This window comes from Panthera onca, chromosome B2 (assembly GCF_046562875.1).
Source record: "Panthera onca isolate mPanOnc1 chromosome B2, mPanOnc1 haplotype 2, whole genome shotgun sequence".
NCBI classification, from domain to species: domain Eukaryota; kingdom Metazoa; phylum Chordata; class Mammalia; order Carnivora; family Felidae; genus Panthera; species Panthera onca.
Genome location: NC_138343.1, coordinates 124863366 through 124886536, shown reverse-complemented (window position 1 = coordinate 124886536; position 23171 = coordinate 124863366). Strand labels below are relative to the sequence as shown.

Sequence of the window (23171 nt, the reverse complement as noted above, 5' to 3'; positions counted from 1 at the left end):
TCAAAAACCTTGAATCCCAAATAAAGTGACACACCGAAGAGAGATACAATGTTAGTTTCTGAAATTTTATTATTTTTAATACATACATGTCACAAACAGAAACCTTCAAACACCACACACAATTCCATAACCAAATGTTTTAGGTTTATCAACATTCTTTAACTATTTACACTTTCTTCCCCCAACAAAAGTGCAATCCAAGACATCTTGACAAGAAATGTTTACTGACAAGAATATATTTGTGAGCTGGTTTTAATGACGCCCATCCGTTATTTTTTCTTTCCATTACCTGGAATAATAACAAAGTCAACAGGACACAGAGATGAGCTGGGTTAGGCAGCATCCTATTAAAGGAACGAAAACACTGAACAGGAGCACTTATTCCTCAAGTCCTCCCCAAACCTCCAACTAAAACTGCTCAAGAGCTGCAACCAGGAGACCAAAGAGGAGAGCTGAGTGGAGGTCCTGATCCGGGCACAGCACAACAGACTGTACATTAAGCGTCAGTCTTACAGGACAAAACAGAAGACTGCAGCAAGTTAGGTCTCACGGTCTGAGAAGTTACATGTCAGCCTATCCGTTAGTTTTAGTATTTCAACACCGAATAATATTCTTTCCTGATGAGGTCATCTCCCCCCAAACAGATACGAAAATACTTTTTATTCTGAAAATAAGCTTCTTTTGCAAAAACTGGAAAGTAAAGACCGGGGAGAGCTCTTTCTTAGAGTGGAATAATTCATCCCACTCCACAATTTCATGGCCAATGTCTATCTTTTCATCAAGCAGCTGATAAACTCAGTATATCTATCACTGGCTTCAGATGCAACCAGAAGAGAGTGGAGAACTGAGTCAGCCTGAAGAGGAAGTAATAAAACCATCAGAAAGAGTTTCTCACTAGAATGAAGCAGGTAACATTTTATTTGTTCCAGGTACAGAACACTTAAAACTAAATGAATAATAAAAAAGAGTTAGAACAGATGAAAACTCACTTTGAAATTACTAATCACTTACAAGTGGTTCATTTTATTGAACACTACTTATCAGAAAAAAAGAAAATGGATCTCTGGTGTGACTAACGTCCTTTAATATCCGAACCACAACAAAAATGGTCATTTTTGACCTACTCCAATTTCCACCAGAGCAGAGTACTCTGACAAAGTGTGGCAAAAATACGAAGGTCAGCAGATTTCCAAAGTAAGATTTATTCTCCACATTGTTGCATACTCGATTATATTTTATTCTCAAATAAGCCAGATTCTCTACTTCAGAGGAGAACGTGATGCCTTAAAGGCAAAAGATACTCTCAGATGATACCTGTGCCTTGACTTTTAACATAACTGCAGCATCCACAGAATCCTAACTTTGTCATCCAAATAAAGGCCAAAAGCAAATTTTATCCAATTACAGGGAAAACTCCTCATCTTACTTTTCAGAGAGTAGAAAACAAATATAAGGAGAAAATACTGAATGCATCAGACACTACACTCACGGGAGTTTTAGACTACTAGGAGCTTGTGAATGTGTAAATGTGTCAATTTTAAGATCCAGAACAACAATATAAGCAGGTTTCTCTACAAAATTTTAGGTGGATTAAAAAACAGCATTACAGACATTTATTTTACTATATGTTTTAAGTTCAGAACTGAAATCCAAATGCTACTCTTAGGATAAGAGAAACCAATTTTTATACTTGGGTATACGAGAGAATCAATGGGGAACCAGTTAATTCACAATTACAGCTTTGTGTATTAAAGACAAATTTGCAAGGGCTATGTCCTATAGACCTTTTAAGTCGCATCAAATACTGTCAGACCAATATCGATTTGCCACTTCTTAAAGGCATTGAGCATTTCCCCCTACTGTGAAACATTTTTCAGATCATCAAACACCAAACCAGATGCAGTAAACCCAATTCATCCAAATTGAAAGAGAAGAATATTAGTCGATATGCTGGTTCTTTAATGTTGTTATCTCAAACAAAACATCAAATATTTCATACAATAGAATGGAGACTTGCTTGCAATAATAGCTAAATGCTTCTGAGAGGAAAAACAGCTGTCTTTCTGAAGGGGAAAAAAAAAAAAGGTATAAACCAAATGAATAACACAAAATGCTCACATAACCCCAAATTTGGCTATCCATGAAACGACTGTATTTTCAGCATTCTATTAGCCTACACGTGTAATACTTGAAATTATCAAATCCATTTTTGAGGGATCATATTCCAATTACAGTTCTATACGGGTATGAGGTGCCCGTCTATTTAATCAAGCTCTCATTAACACACGTCCATATTTTGGAAAGCCCAATGCTCTGATAATCGAGTTACACAAATTACCTTCTTTTTTCACTAACGGTGAAGTATCACGGAGAGCTTCAGAATGATCTCTTCTCAAACATACTGTTACACATTACAACAGGTAATGTTTTGAAAAATGAAACACATTTAAAAAGAAATATTAAAATTCTTTTCCTCATATCCTCAAAAGCAATTTTTTCCTTTCCTTCCTAGGGTCAAACCTATGATTTGGGAAACTCAGCATTAAATGGGTAAAATGTGGCCATAACAGTTTTGTGGAAGGTAAGGCATGGTAACGGTGGCTCTGAAATTCACCAGTTAGGGTCCACGGCTGCGAGATTACCCCTAAGAAGGATCTGACAACAGATGACACCTCGACAGTGCAACCTACATAAATCGACACCCACCCAAATCACGTTATTCATGGATTCTCCTTCAGGGCTCATCTGACCAACCTCAAAGACACCATTCAAATGACAGGGTTCTTTCTGCCTGATCTTGCCCCCTCCCTAGAGTCACTGTGTATCACTTCCAAATTCACTTAGCATATTCTCTGTGACAGGTCACTTACCCACAAATATTTGCAACACCATTAGTTTTCACAGGTCTTATAATTCGGATATAATTTTCAGGAGGACGACTGCTAAGTCACAACAGTGACAGAAACAGCACTCGGGTCTACTTGCAAATAACGTGCAGGTCAGTGCGCAGTGCAGAACACTAAACCAAGACAGACTAATCCACTATCAGCTCCCCAGGCACAGACTCACGTTCACACGTCACGTGTTTTTCCCAAGGCCCCGGGAAGATCTAAGAAGTGGGTCTCGAGACGGTTAACAAGATCGGAACAGGAGTTTCCTTCCAACACCTACCATGCTTTTAGTTTATAACCACATAATCCCTTTGCTAATTTCACCCTATCCTCCCCACCACCTTCAAAGCTGCACGAGAGACGCTTAGTGACGGTGAACCGCTAGCCCAGACTCACAGGATTATCCGCTTGGGCTCCGGTCGTGAGCACAGACTAACACTGAGGAGTCAAGAGAGGGCAAGGGGCCAACCCCATGTCAGTGGCACATGTACACAAAGGAACTCTCCTTTAAATTAGAAAAGAAAGTAATGTCACAGACTGTCTCCCTATAAAAGATACGTAATAAAGAAGTAATGTCAATAAAAGAGCTACTACTAAAGCAAAGCTTTCATCAATAAGCTTCGAGAACTTTGAAGGAGGAAAATGGCTTCACGAAATGGTAGTCCAGGTTCCCACAGTGCGGACACTGCTGGACATTGCTGTACTCGGAGAAGTACTGCATCCCGATCCGTACGTCTATCACAGGCTTCCCGCAGTGCTTACAGTTCAGGCGGGCCTGGGGGGGAAACACAGACGCGTGAGCCACGATGCCCTTCTGTCTCACAGCACAGTCAATGTCACCCACACCGCGATGCAACACTGCTAGGCCAGAGAAACGGATCGAGGGTTTAGCAAAGCGTCCCTTTCGTTGCCAAAAGCAGGTTATGCAAAGCCTAAGACGCGTGCTCGACTGCTCATCGTCAGTCCGGCGCACTGACTCTTAACATTTCTCCCTGGGTGTGCACGCCGCTAGCATTTCCACCTACTGGTACGAAGCCAACTCCAAACCTGTACTGCCCGAACGTCTGCACTAAAGTTCCCCTAACAACAGGAAACCCCCTCCCCTGGATTGTACCGAGTGGCTGAAGCCAACTTCCCCCATTCAAAGCCTCATGAAGCTTCTGGGAACATGCTGAGTTTAGGTTAAAACTTCATATACATTTCTTTCTGCTCCTTACTGCCCTTGTTTCCTTTGATGTAAAAATAAAATGCCCCCTAAAATACTCAAGGAAAATTAACGGTCCAGGAAGAAGTGCTATGTTTATCCTGAGGCTTCTGGGAAACCACCGCACAGCAGATCTTCATTCGTGCCTGGGCCTCTGACAGCACAAGACTAGAGTCTTTCAGCAAAAGGTCCAAAAACTTAAGGGAATAACCAAAAATGATAAATACAACAGAGTCTCAATTTAGACTCATTCTAAAAATGTAATAAAAAGTATGATCTCATTTTGCGCTCAACACACTCCTGTGAGGCGTGTGAATTTTAGATGAAGAAACTGAGGCACACAGTGAGAGAGCAACATGGCTAAGACCACAAAGTTAGGAAGCAGAAAGGCTGGGAACTGAACAAAGTAGCTTACTCCAGAGCCCACATGCTTAGTCGTGACATGGACGACCTTCCTGGAGTCTAAGGTCAATTCTCTTCTAGCTGATTAATCTCTCTGAACAACAAAAGTGAAATTCTGGGCAAACCTCTCTCTTTAATCATTCTCTTTAATCTGCTGTTCCTTTCAAATAACTAACCATCGCTTATTTTTGGCTCAAAGTCTTATTAGAAGACTTTCCTTGATTCCTTAATACTGTCTAACACTTGTACCTTCCCGGTGAATAAACAGTTGACCCTTGAACAACCCAGGTTGAACTACATGGGTCCTCTTATAAATAACCAGATTTGTTTAAATAAATACAATACAGTATTATAAATGTATTTCCTCTCCCTTATTATTTTCTTTATAATATTATCTTTTCTCTACCTTATTCAATGTAAGAATACAATACAATACATATGATATATAAAATACGCGTTAATCAACTATTTATTTATGTTATCGGTAAGGCTTCTGGTCAGTAGGAGACTATTAGTAGTTAAGCATTTAGGGAGTCAAAAGTTGTATGTGGATTTTCGACTGCACAGGGGATCAGTGCCCTTAACCCCTATGTTGTTCAAGAGTGAACTGTAATTAATTGATATTTTTTTAAAGCCAAAGAGTAATCAAGCATGTTTTCCATTTTACTAGGAGGCCATAAAATAAAAGTCTGAGCTTACAGTTTTAAGGAAGAAATACATAGTGGGTACCAATACTGGGTATGGCAGGATGCCATTCTGCTTTCCTCCCTAAAGATAAGGAAATAATCCCATTGCCTTTCAAGCGTCTAGTAGAAAGAACACCAGACTGGCTGTGACACATTTGTAAAGACCTGGGCAAAAAGGTCTATTCTGTGTGTGGAAAACAAGGAGGCTAAACTAGATCTCCCAGGTCCTTTCCGGCACCAACATTCTATGAGGCACAGGCCCCAAATTCTTTTATTTCCTTATTTCTTTAAAAGAGAACCCTCTCTCGTGTGTGTAAAGAGAGAGAAGCCGCCGCCTCCTGTTTCTCTCATCTCAAAAGCTGCCATCATGGCACGATGGATATTACAAAACGCTACAGTGCAGAACTCAAAGGCTAATGAGATCTCATTTCCAACGCTAATGGAATTTTAAAATGGAAATGTGGTCAATGTATCAGAATAGCATAAAAGTGGTCAGTCCTATCCGGAATCAAATGACAGGCTACGGATGGCCATCTAGGTCTCTCACGGCCGTGCTTCTCTTCTGAGAACACTAGTAGAGAACAAAGTGTAGCTGAAAAACCCACTCTGCCAACCTTTTAATTCAGCCGACACAGGTTATCACAGGATACTCTCTTTATAAAATCAAACCGTAATGCTAAAGATACAAAACTATGTAGTAACCAATAAAGTGTGTACTAGTTATTGACATTGAAAGCCAGGCTTGTCCACCAAAGAGCCAAGGAAAATTCTCTCCTACCCATGAATATCAAGGAATTCTAAAACGAGGCTTTCTTTTCCCCAAGCACTTGGAAACAAACCAAGATACTTCCAAGAAATTTCTTTTGTCTGCTGTGTTTCCATGTACTTATTAATATGTTTTCAGAGGCTACCACTTCCCTTTTTCCTGGTGGCAGCTAACTTTTGGAAAATGCTTCCTCTTACCGGGGCTTTATGGATTACAAATCTTTCATGTTGACCTCCCAACACTGTACAAAGCAGGCAGTTCCTGGGTAACTTTACTATCCCATAGGAAGAAAGCAAAAGAAAATCCTCTCTATTAAAGAAGGGGCTTGAACCCATGAACTATGAGACCATGACCTGAGCTGAAGTCAGACAACTGAACTGACTGAGCCACCCAGGCACCCCTAAGTAATAGCTTTTTTTTCTTACTAGAACCTAAGTATACGTTAATCATACAAACATAAGAAAATAGAGCAAAAGAAAACTTAGGGAACCACTTAGCATCCCACCATCCAGAAACAACCTCTGGTTAACAGGCCAGCAGCTCCCTTTTTACAAATGGAAGCATACTTCCATACATATTATGCTATTTTATAAAGTACCTTTGTGACTTGAAATACTAAAACTCTTTCTTATGAATTAGACATTACTCTACATACCCCTTTGAGTGGCTGCCGAGTATTCCAGCAACAACTCCCTCACACTGGTGAATCAGCCATCATCCCTGGACTCTGGGGAAGTCTTAGGATTGTTCACTTATCTTCCTCCTCCTCCCCCAAGCTAACTACAGCACTGCCTCTAACTCCTCTACACCGACTACAGAAAAGAAGCCGGAGATCATCCACAGCTCGCTCTGTGGGGCCAATACCAACCTGACAGCATGGAGAGGCGGCCAGGATGTCGTAGGTGTACATGGTGCCCAGCTGGTGCCAGCTGCCGTCCCACCGCGACTTACACTTGATGCAGATGATCTTGTGAACCCCTTCCAGGCAGTCCACGCACACCGCGTACAGGTGCATGAGTCTCCCTGTGCACAGAAGACATAATGCTGAGAGTGGCCGTTAGAAGGGATAAAAAAAGTGGGTTACCCATCAATTATAAACAAACATGTTATCATTCAGATAAAATAAGCAAAATAGGTCCTATTTATCACATATCCCCAAGATGTCCTTTTAGAATAATGATGAATACTAACTATTATCAATGGGACATATATTGGAAGTTGGTTTAATAAATATTGGCTCAATTCACTTTTCCAAAAAGAACTGACAGGTTTCCAATATGGACATCCAAACTCAAGTGATCAAGCCACAAATGCTAAAAACTAGCCAATGATAACAGAGGACTTTCTGCTCACAAGTCTGTGCGTGGCGTGGGGACTGAACCACAACGCTAGTCTGCAGTCAAGGGCTTTCATCCATCGACAGGTCCCATCATAAAAAAAGGCAAAAGTCTGTCTTGATATACTGGTGGCCCAGAATTCTACCACAGCCACGATTACTAGGTTAACTGTCTTTGTCTCCAAAACTGCTCAGCCATCGCCATATTTAATTTAGGAACCAGAATTATAGCTTACTTGTAAGTGGTTATTTAAAAGGAGTTCAATGCTTTGTTATTTACTGGGCTCTTCAAAGACACAACCCCATTCTTCCATCACCTATTAACATCTAGTACTTGAGAAAGAAGTCACCCTTGTTTACACAGAAGGGTTAGTTAGGATTCAAATCATTGGGAAAGACTGGGAATGTCCAGGATCAGCCCAGACAGTGTGTAAGAGCAACACTGTTGCTCTCACAGGGAGCTCTGCTGTGCTGAAAGCTATGGTAAGAAGAACACGTCCTCCTCCAGAATGTGCTGCTCCCTGCCATCCGCCCGCCCATGGCTCTTCACCTTTCAGAGGTTAGGGCCAGCCTGCTCCTTACCTGTTGGAGGGTCGGGGGTAATACAGTACTTACAGAGACACTTTTCATTGCATTTGCTTACAAGGCTCTCACTTCCTCTGTGAGGGTAGGAACACGTCTACACGCATGCGCACGCACGCACGCACGCACACACACACACACACACACACACACACACACACACACTGTTCTCAGGACTATCTAATTTTCACCTTTCTCCACCCATTCCCTGATAGGTTCCCTTCAGACATGGTCCTGGGCTCTGCCATATACTCTTCCTTTACTTTCTCTTTTCTCCCTATTCAAGAGTTCTTCTAATCTTAAAATCTGAACCACCACTGTTATAAAAGAAGCTCCCCAAATGCTTATTTCTCAAGGTGCTTGCTACATAGACCTCTCCAGCGAAGAGTCCCAACACCCCTTCAAACCCAAAACACACCAATGTCCTCATCGTCTTTCCCCTAAGACAAGTCCCCTTCCCAACGTTCTCCACTCCCGTCCTTGACAGCATCATTTATCTGGTCTAGAGCCAAAGTGAGCTAACAGGGATGCATTCTCATCCTCTATAGGCAAGCTGCCCCCCAAGCTCCAATTTTTCCTTTAAAATAATCTCCTGTAGGTATATATTCCTACCTTTCAGTTCCCACTGTTAGCACCCAACAGTCTCTCATCTCCTGCCATCTAGACCGGAGATAGAAGCTCTACCTCCCTTAAAAAAAAAAAAAAAAAAAAAAAAGAAGTTCCACCTCCCTATAGATAGGTTCCACCCCTTTTGAACAATTTTTTCCCCAACCGATCATCTACTCTCAAAAAAAACAACTCTTGGGGCGCCTGGGTGGCTCAGTTGGTTGAGCGTCTGACTTTGGCTCAGGTCATGATCTCACAATTCGTGAGTTCGAGCCCCGCGTCAGGCTCTGTGCTGACAACTCAGAGCCTGGAGCCTGCTTCGCATTCTGTTGTCTCTCTCTCTGCTCCTCCCCTGCTCGTGCTCTGTCTGTCTGTCTGTCTCTCTCTCTCTCTCAAAAAATAAACATTAAAAAAAATGGTTTTTTTACACTCTTCAGTTCTTAAAGAACATGGCACAGCTCTTGTTATGGCTCAAAAGGACACCCACAATCTATTGTCCACCTGACCTACTCATTGTCCACTGCAGAACCTCTACCCTAACCAACGTGTTCTCTCCAGTTCTGTCTCCCGACTTTTTAACCACCATTCCTCTGCTCATGTTGCTCCCTGTCCTTATCAGCAAAGACCTTATGTGAGCAGACCCTCTGCTTATCAAAATCCAGCCCACCTTCTGACATCTGCCTTCACGCTGCCTCCTGTGACTACGCAGGCCAAAGTGGCCCCTTCCTTACTGTAGGCAACTACAGGATGCCTAACGTACATCATATCCAGGTGTTATTAACTCCACAGGTGGTACTAGTGTCTTCATTCTGGTAAAGTTAATTACATTTTTATAAAAACATCTTACATCCTGGGGGCACCTGGGTGGCTCAGCTGGTTGGGCGTCCAACTTCAGCTCAGGTCATGAATTCACAGTTCGGCAGTTCAAGCCCTGCATCGGGCTCTGGTGGTGCGGGGCCTGCTTGGGATTCTCTCTCCCTCTCTTTGCCCCTTCCCCACCTGCACATACTCTCTCTCTCTCCTCTCTCTCTCTCTCAAAATAAATAAATAAACTTTAAAAAAAAAACAACATTGCATCCTAAGATTATAAATTGGTAAAAAGCAAGAACTGATAGTACCCAGCACATGTATGAAATTCATAAAACGGACTCACTGACGAATGAGTTAAGCGAAAAGAATCCATCACAAATAGAACACTCCTCTCATGTACACCGAACACCTGTACTCTCATTCATCTTCAGAAAGAGTATTTCCAGTCTTAAAACGAAGTGAAAGTAGTTTCCACCTACTTCCCTCTAAAATTATCCCCGACCAGTATAAAGAATGAGAAACAAAACACAAACTCCATTTTCCAGGAAACTATGAGATACCTGCAAACCTGAACCAAAATAAGAGCTCAGAAGCTGGATGAAGGCATTTTAAATGGTTTAGCTCTGGAAGCAGCCAGCATGCACAGGGAGGACTGGGATGAGGTGCTGAGAGGAAAACAGTGTGGGATAGACAAGTAGCCATTCTGTGCAACTTTTTCCACCAAATCACCCCCAAACCTGGGCTAGCCTTACGACTTATTTTGAAGAACACAACGTGACGGAAGTGATGAGACTCAGTTCCACGCTTATGCCTCTGGAGAGAGACTGCAGCCCCCACACTCACCCCCGCTGAATGCAGGAAAGAGCCCAGCCCAGCCCTACCGGAAGACAGACGACTACACAGAACAAGGAGGAGGGTAGAGCCATTCAGTCCGGCTGAGGCTCCCCAGGCCAGCCAGTCTGCCAACTGTCAGACCCCTGTCAGGGGCCATCCTAACCAACCCCCCCACAGAACGGTGACAAATCAGAAATCATCACTGTTTTAAAACACTCAGTGGGGGAGTAATTTGCCTTTAACAAAGGTTAAAAGACATTCGGGATGAGGTGAAGCTCTGGAAAAGGAAGGGGGCGGGGCTCCCCCTGCAACTTCATTTCCTCTTCCTCGGATGAGAAAGTTAGAACAAGAAACTGCATCCATGAAACAAGAACAAGATGCTATTAAAAAGAGCTCTTGGAAATTATAATTCATATTTACATAACAGAAAATCTTAAACTCAGTAAAAATACTGGAATATAAAGTTCAAGAAATCTTCCAGAAGGCAAGATAAAGAGATAAACAATAGGCTCAATGTGTATATAATAGAACAAAAAAAAGGGATCAATTTTAAGAGGTCCAATATCTGACTAACAGTTGCACGGGTTTTTTTTTATTTTATTTTTTTTCCCTTAAATGAAAGAAAAAATCTTCAGAGAAATAAATTAGAAGAAAATTCCCCCAAACTAAAGACTGTGAGTTTACACAGTCAAATGTTTCACAACGAACTGGGGGGGTGGGGGGGGTGGGGGGAACAAGTGACGGTGAAACTTCAGAACACTAGGGATAAAGAGGAAATCTTAAAACCTTCAGGGGATAGAAGGGGAGAACAAAGGGACAGGAATAAGACTACTATTTGACTTCTCAACAGTGACACTGGAAGACAGGAGACAGTGAAGAAATGCCTTCAAAATCCTAAAGGGAGAATATTTATAACTTGGAAGACTTATGCCCAGTCAGACAGCAATCAAGTATGAAGACAGAATCAAGATCTTATCAGACTTTCAAAGTCAGAAAATACCTATTCCCACGCTTCCTTTCTCAGAAAGCTCCTGGGGATGTTTCTTAACAAACCGGGGGAATAAACCAAGAAAAAAGAAAACACGGGATCTAGGAAACAGAAGATTTAAAAAAAAAAAAAAAGAAGAGAAAAGCAAATAAAGAATTCCTGGAAGGGCAGCTATGTAGTACAGCCAGTAATGAGTGCACCAGGACAGACAGGAGCAGGGAGACGACAGGCTCCGTGAAGGAGATTTCTGCAAAAGGAAATTTATAAAATGTATGATAGGTATGTGCAAATGTTTCTGAAAGCTTTGTGAGAGCTGCTGGAAAGTGAGAACAACCAGCCATTGTTTCCAAAAAGATGAAGCCAATGAAACTGTGAAGCAACTATTAACTTGAAGAAAAACAAAAGATGTCTTAGAATATACTGTACTCTACACAGGAAATGCACCTACACTACTTACTCAACACTAAATATTTACATAATCTTAACAGTAAAAACATTAAGGATTTAACCAAGAACTGTAATAGATTATCCTGATAGAAAGTGGAAGATTTAAGAAAGCAGAGTCATCCACCTCAAAAGTGAGCCAACAGACAGTATCCAAAATTGGACATGAAGATAGCAGTTTTTAAATGATGATGGGAAAAACCTGAGAATCAGTTACGGTTGAAACGTGCTCGTCTCTGGGCACCGAAACAGCAGGCATCGATGGGAAGAAGGCGGTGGGGCTACATCGTTTCTACTACAGGCTTTGTTAGCACACTTGTTTTGAAATTTATTTTTGTTTGTTAAGTTTGTTTATTTATTTTGAGAGAAAGAGCATGCACAGGAAGGGCAGAGAGAGTGGGGGGGAGAGGGAGAGAATCCCAAGCAGGCTCTGCACTGTCACAGGCGCCCCATTTTTTAGCACGCTTTTAAAGTTACAAATGTGTTACACATCATGTATCTCACTTTTATAGAAATTCAGTAATTTAGGGCGCCTGGGTGGCTCAATGGGGTAAGCGGCTGATCTTGATTTTGGTTCAGGTCATGATCTCACAGCTTCACAGCTGTGAAGCCCCACAGATCAAGCCCCACGTTGGGCTCCATGCTGCCGGTGTGGAGCCTACTTGGGATTTACTCCCTCTGTCCCTGTCTCTCTCTCTCTCTCTCTCTCTCTCTCTCTCTTTCTCTCTCTCTCTCTCCCCCTCTCTTTGCTCTTCCCCACCTCACACATCTATGTGCATGCACTCTCTCTCAAAATAAATAAATAAAAACCTTTTTAAAAAATTCAATAATTTTACATGAATGGACAGGTTTCTCCCTGATACTGACCAACCCCCATCATTTAAGTGATGGCTGAACTATCCCTACATCCTTGAACAGTCATCCACAGCACTAAGTTCCCCCCACTCCACCACCAGGGTGATGTCTCAGCTTTCAATAACCCTCCACTTTCCTTTTGCTGCTATCACGAAAGACTCACCTTCCATAAACTTCAAGATTGTTTCAACTAATCTAAAAACGCGTTGGTCCTCTCTGACCCCCACTTTCCCTTACTCCATCATGTTTACAAGGATCAAACCGAATACACAACGTGCTGGGCACATTAACAAAGGTTTGAAAGGCAACTGTCTTACATCAAGTGACATCATTATGCAATTCCTACTCTCAATTCCCTCCCAGTTACGGAAAACTATACACCAGGAATCCTCCGTTCAAAATCACATTAGAACCAAACACAAAGTTACCCTCCGGGACAACAACACTTGGTAGGTACGGTGACGTCGGAGTAAAGAAAGAAAACCAGCCCCACTGCCACCACCTCAATGGGCAAAGCTGAAATACTCAAGCATCCTAGCACCTGACTAAGACGAAAAGCAGCAACAGTTAAAATTAAGCCAGAACAGGGCCATCCCATCGTGTTAGCTTTTCAGCTTGTAACAAACCGAAAGCAGGCAAGGTGAATGAACACCTGTACCTTGAAGATGACACGGAACATCATATTCGATCTCATCGTGTCTCGACGGGCTCAAGAACAGAGTTCCGTCCACCAGCGGGAACTGTTCGAACACCGGGAGCGCCCGGTGGCACAGAGCACAGTTGACGACATTCCTGTGGCTGGCGCTGAGGGCCGCGAGAATGAACTTGCGCAGATCCTCGCCCTGGCCCATCTGGGCATCGTCTTCCATCCGCACGTGGAAAGTGTTCAACTTATGCCGGGGGATGTGAGTGAGCAGTTCGGACAAGTCCAGCCGCCGCAGGAACTGCACGGGCGCGTCGAAGTGGCCCCCCCTGTGCACGGATAACCCAGCCGGACTATACTCGAAGTGGGTGTTTCGGAACACGTGGCCCCCGGCCATGGCCTTCTTGTGAGGCTCCAGATGGATGGCATTCTTCAAGAATTCCCCGAGGTACCTGGAGGAGCGGGGGCCGCTGAAGTGGGCAGGGGAGAGGATGGAGTAGCCGGTGGGCGGGGACTGGCCAGGGGAGCCGCAGGGAGAGCGGGCCCCGTAGGCTGCGGCGCCAACTGCCTTCTCCTGGGAGTTCTGCCGGTCCATGGAGTGCCGCCGCGGGAGGTCGTGGCTCAGGCCTTTCTGGGGCTTGTTCGGTGGCCTGCACTTTTTTGCTTCCTCCCCTGCTTCGCCGGGGGGCCTCCCTGTGTTCTTCTCCGACCCGGACTTCTTCTTTTTCTCATCCTGCATCCGCTTCACCTGGTACCAGTCTGTGTCCTTCTTTAAGTGGCCCTGCCCGCAGCGGCAGGAGCAGAAGCGGAAGGCCAGGTCGTAGCCCTTCTTTGTCCACATGTTTTGGCGGCACTGCTTCTCGTTCCAGCTGCGGGCCCGGCCGATGCAGTTGAACTGGACGAGGATGCTGCTCTCCCACTCGTAGAAACACTGCAGGTGCATCCAGGTGCTGGAGGGGCAGTGCTCGTTGTTGCACACCACCTTCTGGTAGTCGTCCTTGTCCAGGTCCACCGGCCTGCCAAAGCTGCAGATCAGGGGCGTGGCACAAGGGGCTTCTGGGAAGAAACAGAGACAGAGAGAGAGAGAGGAGGGGAGAGAGAGAGAGAGAGAGAGAGAGGTTCAGCACGCAGGAGCTGGAATCCCAGCTGGCACCTGGTCAGAGAGCAAAGCTACCATCCCCACCTTAGCCCATTCATGCCAACAGTGCAATTTTCTGGTGTCAAGATTTCCTCCGCCGGAATAACACCAGACAGGATTAGACAACATGTACTACTCTCTTCTGGTGTTTTGCTGGGCCGAGGGAATTTATTTTCAGATGTTTGTTATCTGCTGAAAAACACACCAGTAAGCTTCAGAAAGTCCAAATCCTTCACAGTGCAATTAGCCGTATGTCAATACTTACAGCGGTATAGTGTAGTACGAGGTTTTCCTAAGATGTGAGTGTAATGACAGGCAGTTCCGAGGTTCTTTTAAAAAAGGAATCACTCTAATGAACTAGGAAATCATATGATGAAGCCACTTAGCCAACTAGTTCAGGTGATAGCTCCAAAAGGGCCCGCAAAGCCCTTTTTCACAAACTTTAGGTTATCCTGAATATCACAGAAAAGCTAGAAAACAGAACTACCTCTCCCCAATTCTCTCCTAGAATGGTCTGATACCTAAGGGGAGAATGTCTGGTCAAACTAATTGTTGGTCTACACAGAATTACACCGCCAGGTCGTGAAGGAGAAAACCGGAACTCTCCTCAAGCTATCAGGACAGAAAGCAGGAACACCGAGATATTTCTGCCCTATTTAACCACATACCCCACGGGCATCCAAAAGGCCAATCAGGTCCCCCCAAAAGGAGGGAAAACTTGGTGACACAGAGTAGGCTCTATTTCTTAACAAGTAAATAGGATTTACGGTGACGAATTCCACTGGATTCTGGTTACTTCAACACCCTTAATATTTTCAAAAGGCCCTTTTGGAAAGCAGTAATACTCCTAGTCGGGAACCGCTGGGCTTGATCAGGAAGGTTCTGCATGCCAAGCTTAGTTTAGACTTTATCTTTTTGTAGCTGAGAACGGTCAGTCAGAGTTCTGTTCTAGAAAGCTTACCCTGGTGGCAGTGTGGGACATGAGTCCCTGGTGGCAGTGTGGGACATGAGTGAGAGCCTGACCTACAGCAGCAGCACAGTAAGATGGCACCCGCTGCTGGGATGAGCAAACTCTGATGGACAGAGAGCACAAGAGGGGCAGGTTTGGACAAAGACAACTTGGGGCTGGCCTGATTCTGGATCTGCTGAGTTGGAAGCCTGTGTGCCACCGAGGTGGAGAAAGACAAGCCCAGAGCTCAAGTGACCTGGGGCCCGAATACAGATGTGCAGCTACACACCCAGAGGTGGAGGTTAAATCCCTGGACTGAGGAGTTAGCCCAAGAGGAATGTGAGGAGAGGAAACGAATCCTGAGAGGCAACATTAAAAGGCAGAAGAGTCCTCCACAGAGCCTAGTAAGGAATGAACTGAGGATTCACTGAAAGACAAGTCAGGAGAGAATTCTATCATGGCAGCTGGAAAGTTACAAGAACAGAGGACTAGGAAATCCCCCAGAGATCACTGTTTCTCAACCTCTGCACTATTGACATTTTGGACTGGGTACTTCTTTGTTGTGGGCAGTGTCCTGTGCACTGTAAGACATTTAGCAGCATTTCTGCTAGGTGCCAGGAACACCACCCTCCTCAACTGTGATGCCCCAAAATGTCTCCAGACACTGCCAGCTATCCCCTGGGTGGGCAGAGGGAAAAAAAACTGCCCCTCGTTGGAAACTACTGGGTAACTTAAAGACTGAAAAGTCCTCACCAGAATGGTCAGTAAGCCAGTCAGTGACATCTTAGCAAGAACAGTTCCAGTGGGATGACAGGGGACAGATCAGAGGTGGATGGTGAAGAGTAGATGGTGAGGTAAAATAGTAGTACAGATGACCTTCCAGAAAACTCTTCCCAGAAGTACAACTGTAGAAGAAAGGGAAAAGAATGGGAAGAGGCCAGTAAGAGTAGGGACCTAAACATGTATATCTACTCAGGGAACGAATGCCAAAAATTCAGGATAGCTTTAACAGTAGGAGAGGCAATGAGCTCTGCAACTGCGTCACTCAAAGCCCTTCCCGACCTCACCCCCGCCCACTGGATCACAAATACAGCACTCCACCAGCATAGGTGATGGCACCCATACAGCCTATGGCACTCGTGTGTTACAATCTTCCCCTTCGGCGTGGAACTCCGGGCGTCGGTCAAAGGCCCTACCCAACTTGTCTACCTCCATTCCTTTGATCACTGTGGTTCCCCCATCTACCACCTAGGAGCCCACAATCCTTAATCTTCATTTGTCCAAATCCTACCGGCCTAGTGTAGCAATTCACAGCATGGACTCTCAACCAGACTGCCCGAGCTAGAATCCCAGCAGTACCACTGCTGAGCTGCGTGCTCCCGGACAAGTCACTTCTGTCTTAATTTCCTGTACGGGGGCGCCTGGGTGGCTCAGTCGGTTGAGCGCCTGACTTTGGCTCAGGTCATGATCTCACAGCTCTGTGGGTTCGAGCCCCACATTGGGCTCTGTGCTGACGGCTCAGAGCCTGGAGCCTGCTTCGGATTCTGTGTCTCCCTCTCTCTGCCCCTAACCCACTTGCATTCTGTCTCTGTCTCTCTCAAAAATAAATAAACATTAAAAAAAATTAAAAAAAAAAAAAATTTCCTGTACGGAATGCAGGTAACAACTGAATGTACTTTATATGGTTGTTGTAAGGACAAAATATACCAACACACGAGTGGCACTTAGAGCAGGGCCTGGCACATAGAAAACCTTCTCCCTTTCCTCCCATCCTTCAAGGCCCACCTCTAGACACTGATTTCACCAGAACCACCCCCTCCCGACCACAGTCTGGTCTGAACCTTACTTGAGTCCCCACTGTGGTCCCACCAGGTGATAACTTCAGACAGGATGCCTCTTCCCTCTGTGTTCCTGGCATCACTAGGCCTAGGCCTTGCACACATCCTGTGCTAATGAAGCTGCATTAAAATGACACTGGCAAAAGAAACCCAACCCGACAAGCAGAGAAGGAAGAGAGCAAGCCGAAATCCTACACAGAGAGAAAGGCCTAGTACTGAAGCACACTGAGATGAAGTAGAAAAATGGTCTGTAAACTGGGCAAAATTAACTGCAGTCCCCTGGGCTGTGACCTTTAGTGTCCTTTAAAATGTTAATTAGTCAATTAAACAAAGTTCAGTTGCTTTTATCTATCCTTCAGAGAAACAGCTTTGGAGAGAATGCCTCTGAAATGTAATAGCAGTAGCCAAAGTGATATTAACCCAGGACGAAAGAAATCAAAGAATGGCCTAACTATACCTTGGCATTCACAACATCCAAAGTTTTAAATCTTAAATGCCGAGACTGGCTTGATATTTCTCTTTAAAGTATTTCCACATTAAAGAAGGTAGATTAAGAGGAGAAAAGTCCTATTTACATATTTGTTGAAAAGCCGCAAATACATCACGGAAGCAATTTTGAGCCCTGCCTACGAACCGGGTCTTTGGAGCTGGGAGAAGCAGCAACTCGCGCGGAGCGCTCTGGCAGAAAGGTGTGTGTGGATCAGAGGAGGCCGGACAGCTCCCCTCTTGCCCATCACTGCCCCACCCCGACCGCAGCCGTGCTCGCCCACAATCTCCCCTCCGCGGCTCTGCCACGAAGAGACCCCCCGCTCCAACCTGCCGGCGCACTCGTTTACATCTCAGCCACTCCGATGTGGCCCTTTGTGGCTGGGCCTCCAAAACAAAGACAAGGGCTTGAGACCAAACATTACACACCGCCAGCCCCACGGCAAGGCTCCGGGGACCAGGGTGAGTACCAGGGTGAGACTCGGGTCCTGCGCGAGGACTTGGGACAGGCTTCTCACATCTCACGCAGCCTTCCGATGAAGCCACGGAGGGCTGGCGTCTGCGTGCAGACACGATTTCCTTCTAGGCTTGGTTCAGACTTGCCCTCTCCCTCCCACTGTCCACACTGGAAAGGCAGCTGGGAACGATGCGCGAGGGGGTTGGGTGACTAGCCGTTTGACGTGCGGCAGTTTCCTGCTTCCTCCTCTGTAAAGAGAGAACAAAGATGCTTGCCCTCATTCACGCTAAAACGTATGTGGAGGCTCTCTCCGCAGTTCTGCCACAACTCTTCCTGCTACCTCCACCGTCACTGGATACCTGTGCCTCTGGCTCCACAACTCAACGCAAACTGCTCCAATATATTGCCTACTTTTCTTACCTAATGTTTTGGACCCACAAAAGGGGTTCAGAACGTAAGGAAATGAAATGAGGCCATGTCTCTTTTTCAATCTCCAGAGTTTTACAGGTAACTAAAACAGACAGGGAAAGATTTCAGAACTCTAACAAATAGCACAGTGTTCAAATCGCACCCATAAGAAATGACAGTGTTATAGACATGCACTGGATTGCTTCCTGAAAGTGGTCTCTAAATTTACAAAATTCCTAGCTCTTAAGAATTGGAGTTCCTGGGGCACCTGGGTGGCTCAGTTGGTGGAGTATCCGACTTTCGCTCAGGTCATGATCTCACAGTTTGTGGATTTGAGCCCCACATCGGGCTCTGTGCTGATATCTCTGAGCCTGGAGCCTGCTTCGGATTCTGTGTCCCCCTCTCTCTCTCTCTCTGCCCCTCCCCTGCTCATGCTCTATCAATAATAAATAAACGTTAAAATTTTTTTAAAAAAAGGAGTTCCACAAAGGTGAAGGTATAAATATACTACAGACTGATCTGATACAACTGAATCTTTAATGGGAGAGAGGGAAGAAGGGACCCCACCCCCCGTTCAGTGAGGGCCCAAGCCACGTACATTCCTCAGGACATCAGTCTAAAGCTGAGACAGTCTGATGGACAAGGAATACGGGGCACTGTTCCTTCATGCAGTCAACATTGCTTTTACACGATGTATATAAACCCTCCAGTGCGTTTTTACCGCTTCATCATCAGATACTTAGGACTCAGCTGCAATTTCTCCCTGCCCAAGTGAAAATAATCAGGGATCACCTCATTCTGGGCAAAAATCTCAAGTAGTTTCAAGTCTCGACAATGAACTAGCTAGGTGACATCACTTGGGTAAAGTCTGTCACTCTTCCCAGCCTTCTCATCTGGTATCCCGTCTCCCACCCCCCACCCGAGGCAGATCTCTGTGCTCCCACACCTATTAAAAGAGAAGGATCTGACGGTAGTCATCTACGCTGGCTGCCCAACAAACCCAAACCCCTCGACACACCCATCCACACTAACTGGAGCCCCATAAACCAGACAGACATTGCCATTGTCAGCTTTTCAACTGTAAAATTAAATGTTTCATCCCTCTTAAAATAGTTGCAAGCATCACAAACAGGTGGGGGGTTCAGCAGGGCAGCGGGTTAGTGAGGAGGGTCTTCTGAAGTCACACAAGGCTCTCCAGGCAAAATCTAAGGTAGGGACTTGGTCACATGCATCCGTGTAAGCCCACTACTATGAAAATCATACTGTTTAATAAACGTCTTGGTGAAGGAAAGCACGGCCCAACCAGATTTAGTACCCTGTGGTGACAGAAGAGCTGAAGGACGGGGAAGGGGTGAGGGGTGAACCCTTGGGGCTCACTGTTCTCAACAGGCCTCCCAGACTCATCCCGGGACTCCAATTTCAAGGTACAGCCTGGCCCTCACCCTCACTTCTACAAACTTCCCATAATCTATTCTACCCTCTTTCAGTATGCAGTTACCAAATACAAACCGCAGGGTTTCTGAACCACTATTTTACTACACGTATCTTTTCCATACAATAATTCCTCTTCAGGGGAACACATCCCCTTGTTTTTGGAGCTAATTCCCCTCAGCGTATGAAGTTTCTGAAGCGAGGATCCTCATCTCCAGCTTCCTGAGAGGCCACAGAGATTGGTCAATGAGGACAGCGACTCTGGAGACAGCCAGCCTGGATCTGACTTCTCAGCTCTGCAATTTAATAGTTTTAAGATCTTTGGCAAATCACGTCACCTCCCTGGGCTCCTGCCTTCTTCCCTGTAGAATGGCACAAATAACAGTACCTATCTCAAAGGGGTGCCATGAGGATTAAGTGAGTTATTAAAGCAGTTCACACGGTGCCCAGTACTTATTAACCAACATTTAAATTTAAGAAATTATTAGAAGCCCTATCACTTTACATTATGTGACGTAAAAACCAAAGGACTTTGAAAGCACTTAGCGCAAAGCTACAACCAGAAAGAGACCATCCTCCTTTCTCCTTCACATAAATAAGGGCAAGAAATGCACTTCTTCCCCACAACAAAGCAGGGTGGCACGCATAAAATAATTCACTAAATGTTTACTGGCAAGTCTTGAAGAAACAGATGCAAAATTTCCTTCTTCTAACCCTTTAAAGGTGTTCTACTCCCAGTCAGACAAGTAAGTATCTTGTCTGATACTTACTTGTATCAGGGATTCATAAAGCATGGCTACATTTGATTCATGGGATGTGTCCCTGAAGAACTCCCATAACTAAGGGAAAGGTTGTGGGGAATGCATCCTCAGAACACATAAATCTGTAGTCATTGTGTTCTATTTTTCTTTACTGTTGCTTTTTAATATCAGCATTATCTCTAATGATTTCTCAGCTGTATCTCATAAATTGACATGGCCTATCATACTATGTTTTCTCACATTTCTGTTCAAAAGTTACCAATTTTCAGGGTGTTTTTCAGCACAATATTAGCACACCTGGATATTTTCAAAGATAGACTTGAAGTATGATAATCACTTTAAAATGTAATATAATATCATTATATATCATGATATATATAAGTATATATAAATATCATTAAAATAATAAATATCATTAAAATCCTTCAAGAAGTTTATTTAAGTAGGCTCCATGCCCAATGTGGGGCTTAAACTCACAATCCTGAGACCAAGAGGCACATGCTCTACCAACTGAGCCAGCCAGGTACCCGAAAACAGTTCTATAAACAAAGAGTCCACATTAAAAAAAGAAACAAAAAAAGTTTACATAATATTGCCAAGGGTTAGTAGGTATTTCTGTTTGTAAGAAAAGGTGATGCCACTGGGTATCAAAGCATTTTTTTTATTTTTTTATAACAGCAACTTTTTTTAAGTTCATTTATTTTGAGAGAGAGAGCACACATGCAAGAGGGGCAAAGACAAAGAGAATTCCAAGCTGACAGCGCAGAGCCCAATGTGGAGCTTGAACTCTAAAACTGTGAGATCACGACCTGAGCCAAAAACCAAGAGTGGGAAGTTTAACTGACCCACCCAGGCACCCCAAAGCATTTGTATAATTCAGTTGAACTGCCAGCTTGAAAATGACATAGCTTGGTACATAATTTGGGGGAGTGGATCCACTGAAATTTTGCACATCATGTGAATCTTTTATTAATATTATTTGGCATTAGTTGGAATTTGCATAATTTAATTTGCATATAATGGGATCACACTGCACTAGGAAATAAATGAGCAGGCTGCCTTTCTTTTGCTTGGATCACAGAGGGAGCTAGACCACAGAGAAGTACACAGCATTACATGTACTGCCTGCACTCACCCTGGAGGAAAAGACAGGTTCACGAGCTCTTGGAACCAAATCACAGGATCATAAAATGGGAACACAACTCCAGGTTAAGTATGTATGTACATGCAGGAGCGTATCTGTATGTAACTGCAGAGAGACTGCCCAAGTGTTAAACTATTCCATTTCTTTTATTATTGAGGTAAAATTTACGTGCAATGTTTTTATGTTTCAAGTGCAAAACACAGGGATTCCACAATTGTATACAACTCTCAATGCTCACCACCATGGTAAGTATAGTAACCACCTGTCACCATACAAAGTTATTACAATATTATTGACTATGCTATACTTTCCATTTCCATGACTTATTTATAACTGGAAGTTTGTACCTCTTAATCCCCTTCACCAATTATACCCATTCCTTCACCCACCTCCCTTCTGGCAGCCAGTCTATTCTGGGTATTTAAGAGTCTATTTGGTCTTTAGATTCATTTAGTCATTCGTTTTTTAGATTCCACATATAAGTGAAATCATATGGCATTTATCTTTCTCGGACATATTTTACTTAGCATAATACCCTATAGGTCCATCTCTGTTGTTGCAAATGGGAAGATCTTACCTTTTCTTATGACTACTATTCCACTGTATGTATATATGCATGCATATTGCATATGCCACATCTTCTTTATCCATTCCTCTATGGACACTTCAGTTGCTTTCACAAGTTGGCTCTTTATAAATAATGCTTCAATGAACATAGGGGTGCAGGTTATCTTTTTCAACTAGTGTTTTCATTTCCTTTGGTAAATACCCAATAGTGGAAATAATGGACCATATGGTATTTCTATTTTTAATTTTCTGAGGAACCTCCATACTGTTTTGCACAGTGGTTGTACCAATTTACATTTGCACCAACAGTTTTCCACATCCTTGCCAACACGTGTATTTCTTGCTTTCCTGATTCTAGCCATTCTGACAAGCATGCAGTGATATTCTCATTTTATTGCGGTTTTGGTTTGCATCTCCATGATGATTGGTGATGTTGAGCATCTTTTCATGTGTCTGTTGGCAATCTGTATGTCTTCTTTGGAAAAAAATGTCTATTCAGGTCCTCTGTGCATTTTTTAATCGGATTGTTTGGTTTTTTGGTGTTAACTTGTATAAGTTCTTTATATATTTTGGATATTAACCCTTTATTAGATATATCATTTGCATATATCTTCTCCCACTCAGAAGATTGCTTTTAAACAATCCCATTTCTAAAGACCCCAGAAAAGACCTCCTGTCATCCTTCAGTACTTTATTCCAATTTTAAGAATTTTCCTTGCTCTTCTGAAACACCACAGAACTTGATTATCTTGGTCAATGTGCTCTCCTTTGCCAGCACAAATATTCAAAATGTGGCCATAATCAAAACTCCTAAATTTTTTTATATGTGATACCCATTTACCACCTAAGTTACAGCATGGCATCCCCAAAATGATGGCCTATCTCTTCTCTCTTGGTGGGCCCAAAATGGTGCCTGGAGACCAAAGGCCACAGTGGAATTGGCCC

The 23171-nt window shown here is 43.9% G+C and overlaps 1 protein-coding gene across 10 annotated transcripts in view; it reads right to left on the bottom strand.

The window, feature by feature from the left end:
• HECA (HECA ribonucleoprotein granule regulator) overlaps window positions 1–23171 on the bottom strand; it is a 195770-nt gene that overhangs the window by 145368 nt on the left and 27231 nt on the right. For 8 of the 10 annotated variants that reach the window (XR_013555783.2, XR_014137726.1, XR_013555784.2 and 5 more), the window contains exons 2-3: window positions 13063–14103; window positions 6818–6972 (exon numbers count right to left, since the gene is read on the bottom strand). Coding sequence is in view for 7 of the 10 variants with exons in the window: in XM_078447385.2 (XP_078303511.1) it covers window positions 6818–6972; window positions 13063–14103 (1196 nt within the window). In the remaining 3 variants the exon portion in view is untranslated. Of the gene's footprint in view, window positions 1–51; window positions 3667–6817; window positions 6973–13062; window positions 14104–23171 lie in introns of those variants that run through there. The other 2 variants (XM_060616796.3, XM_078447382.2) reach the window with 2 other exon arrangements.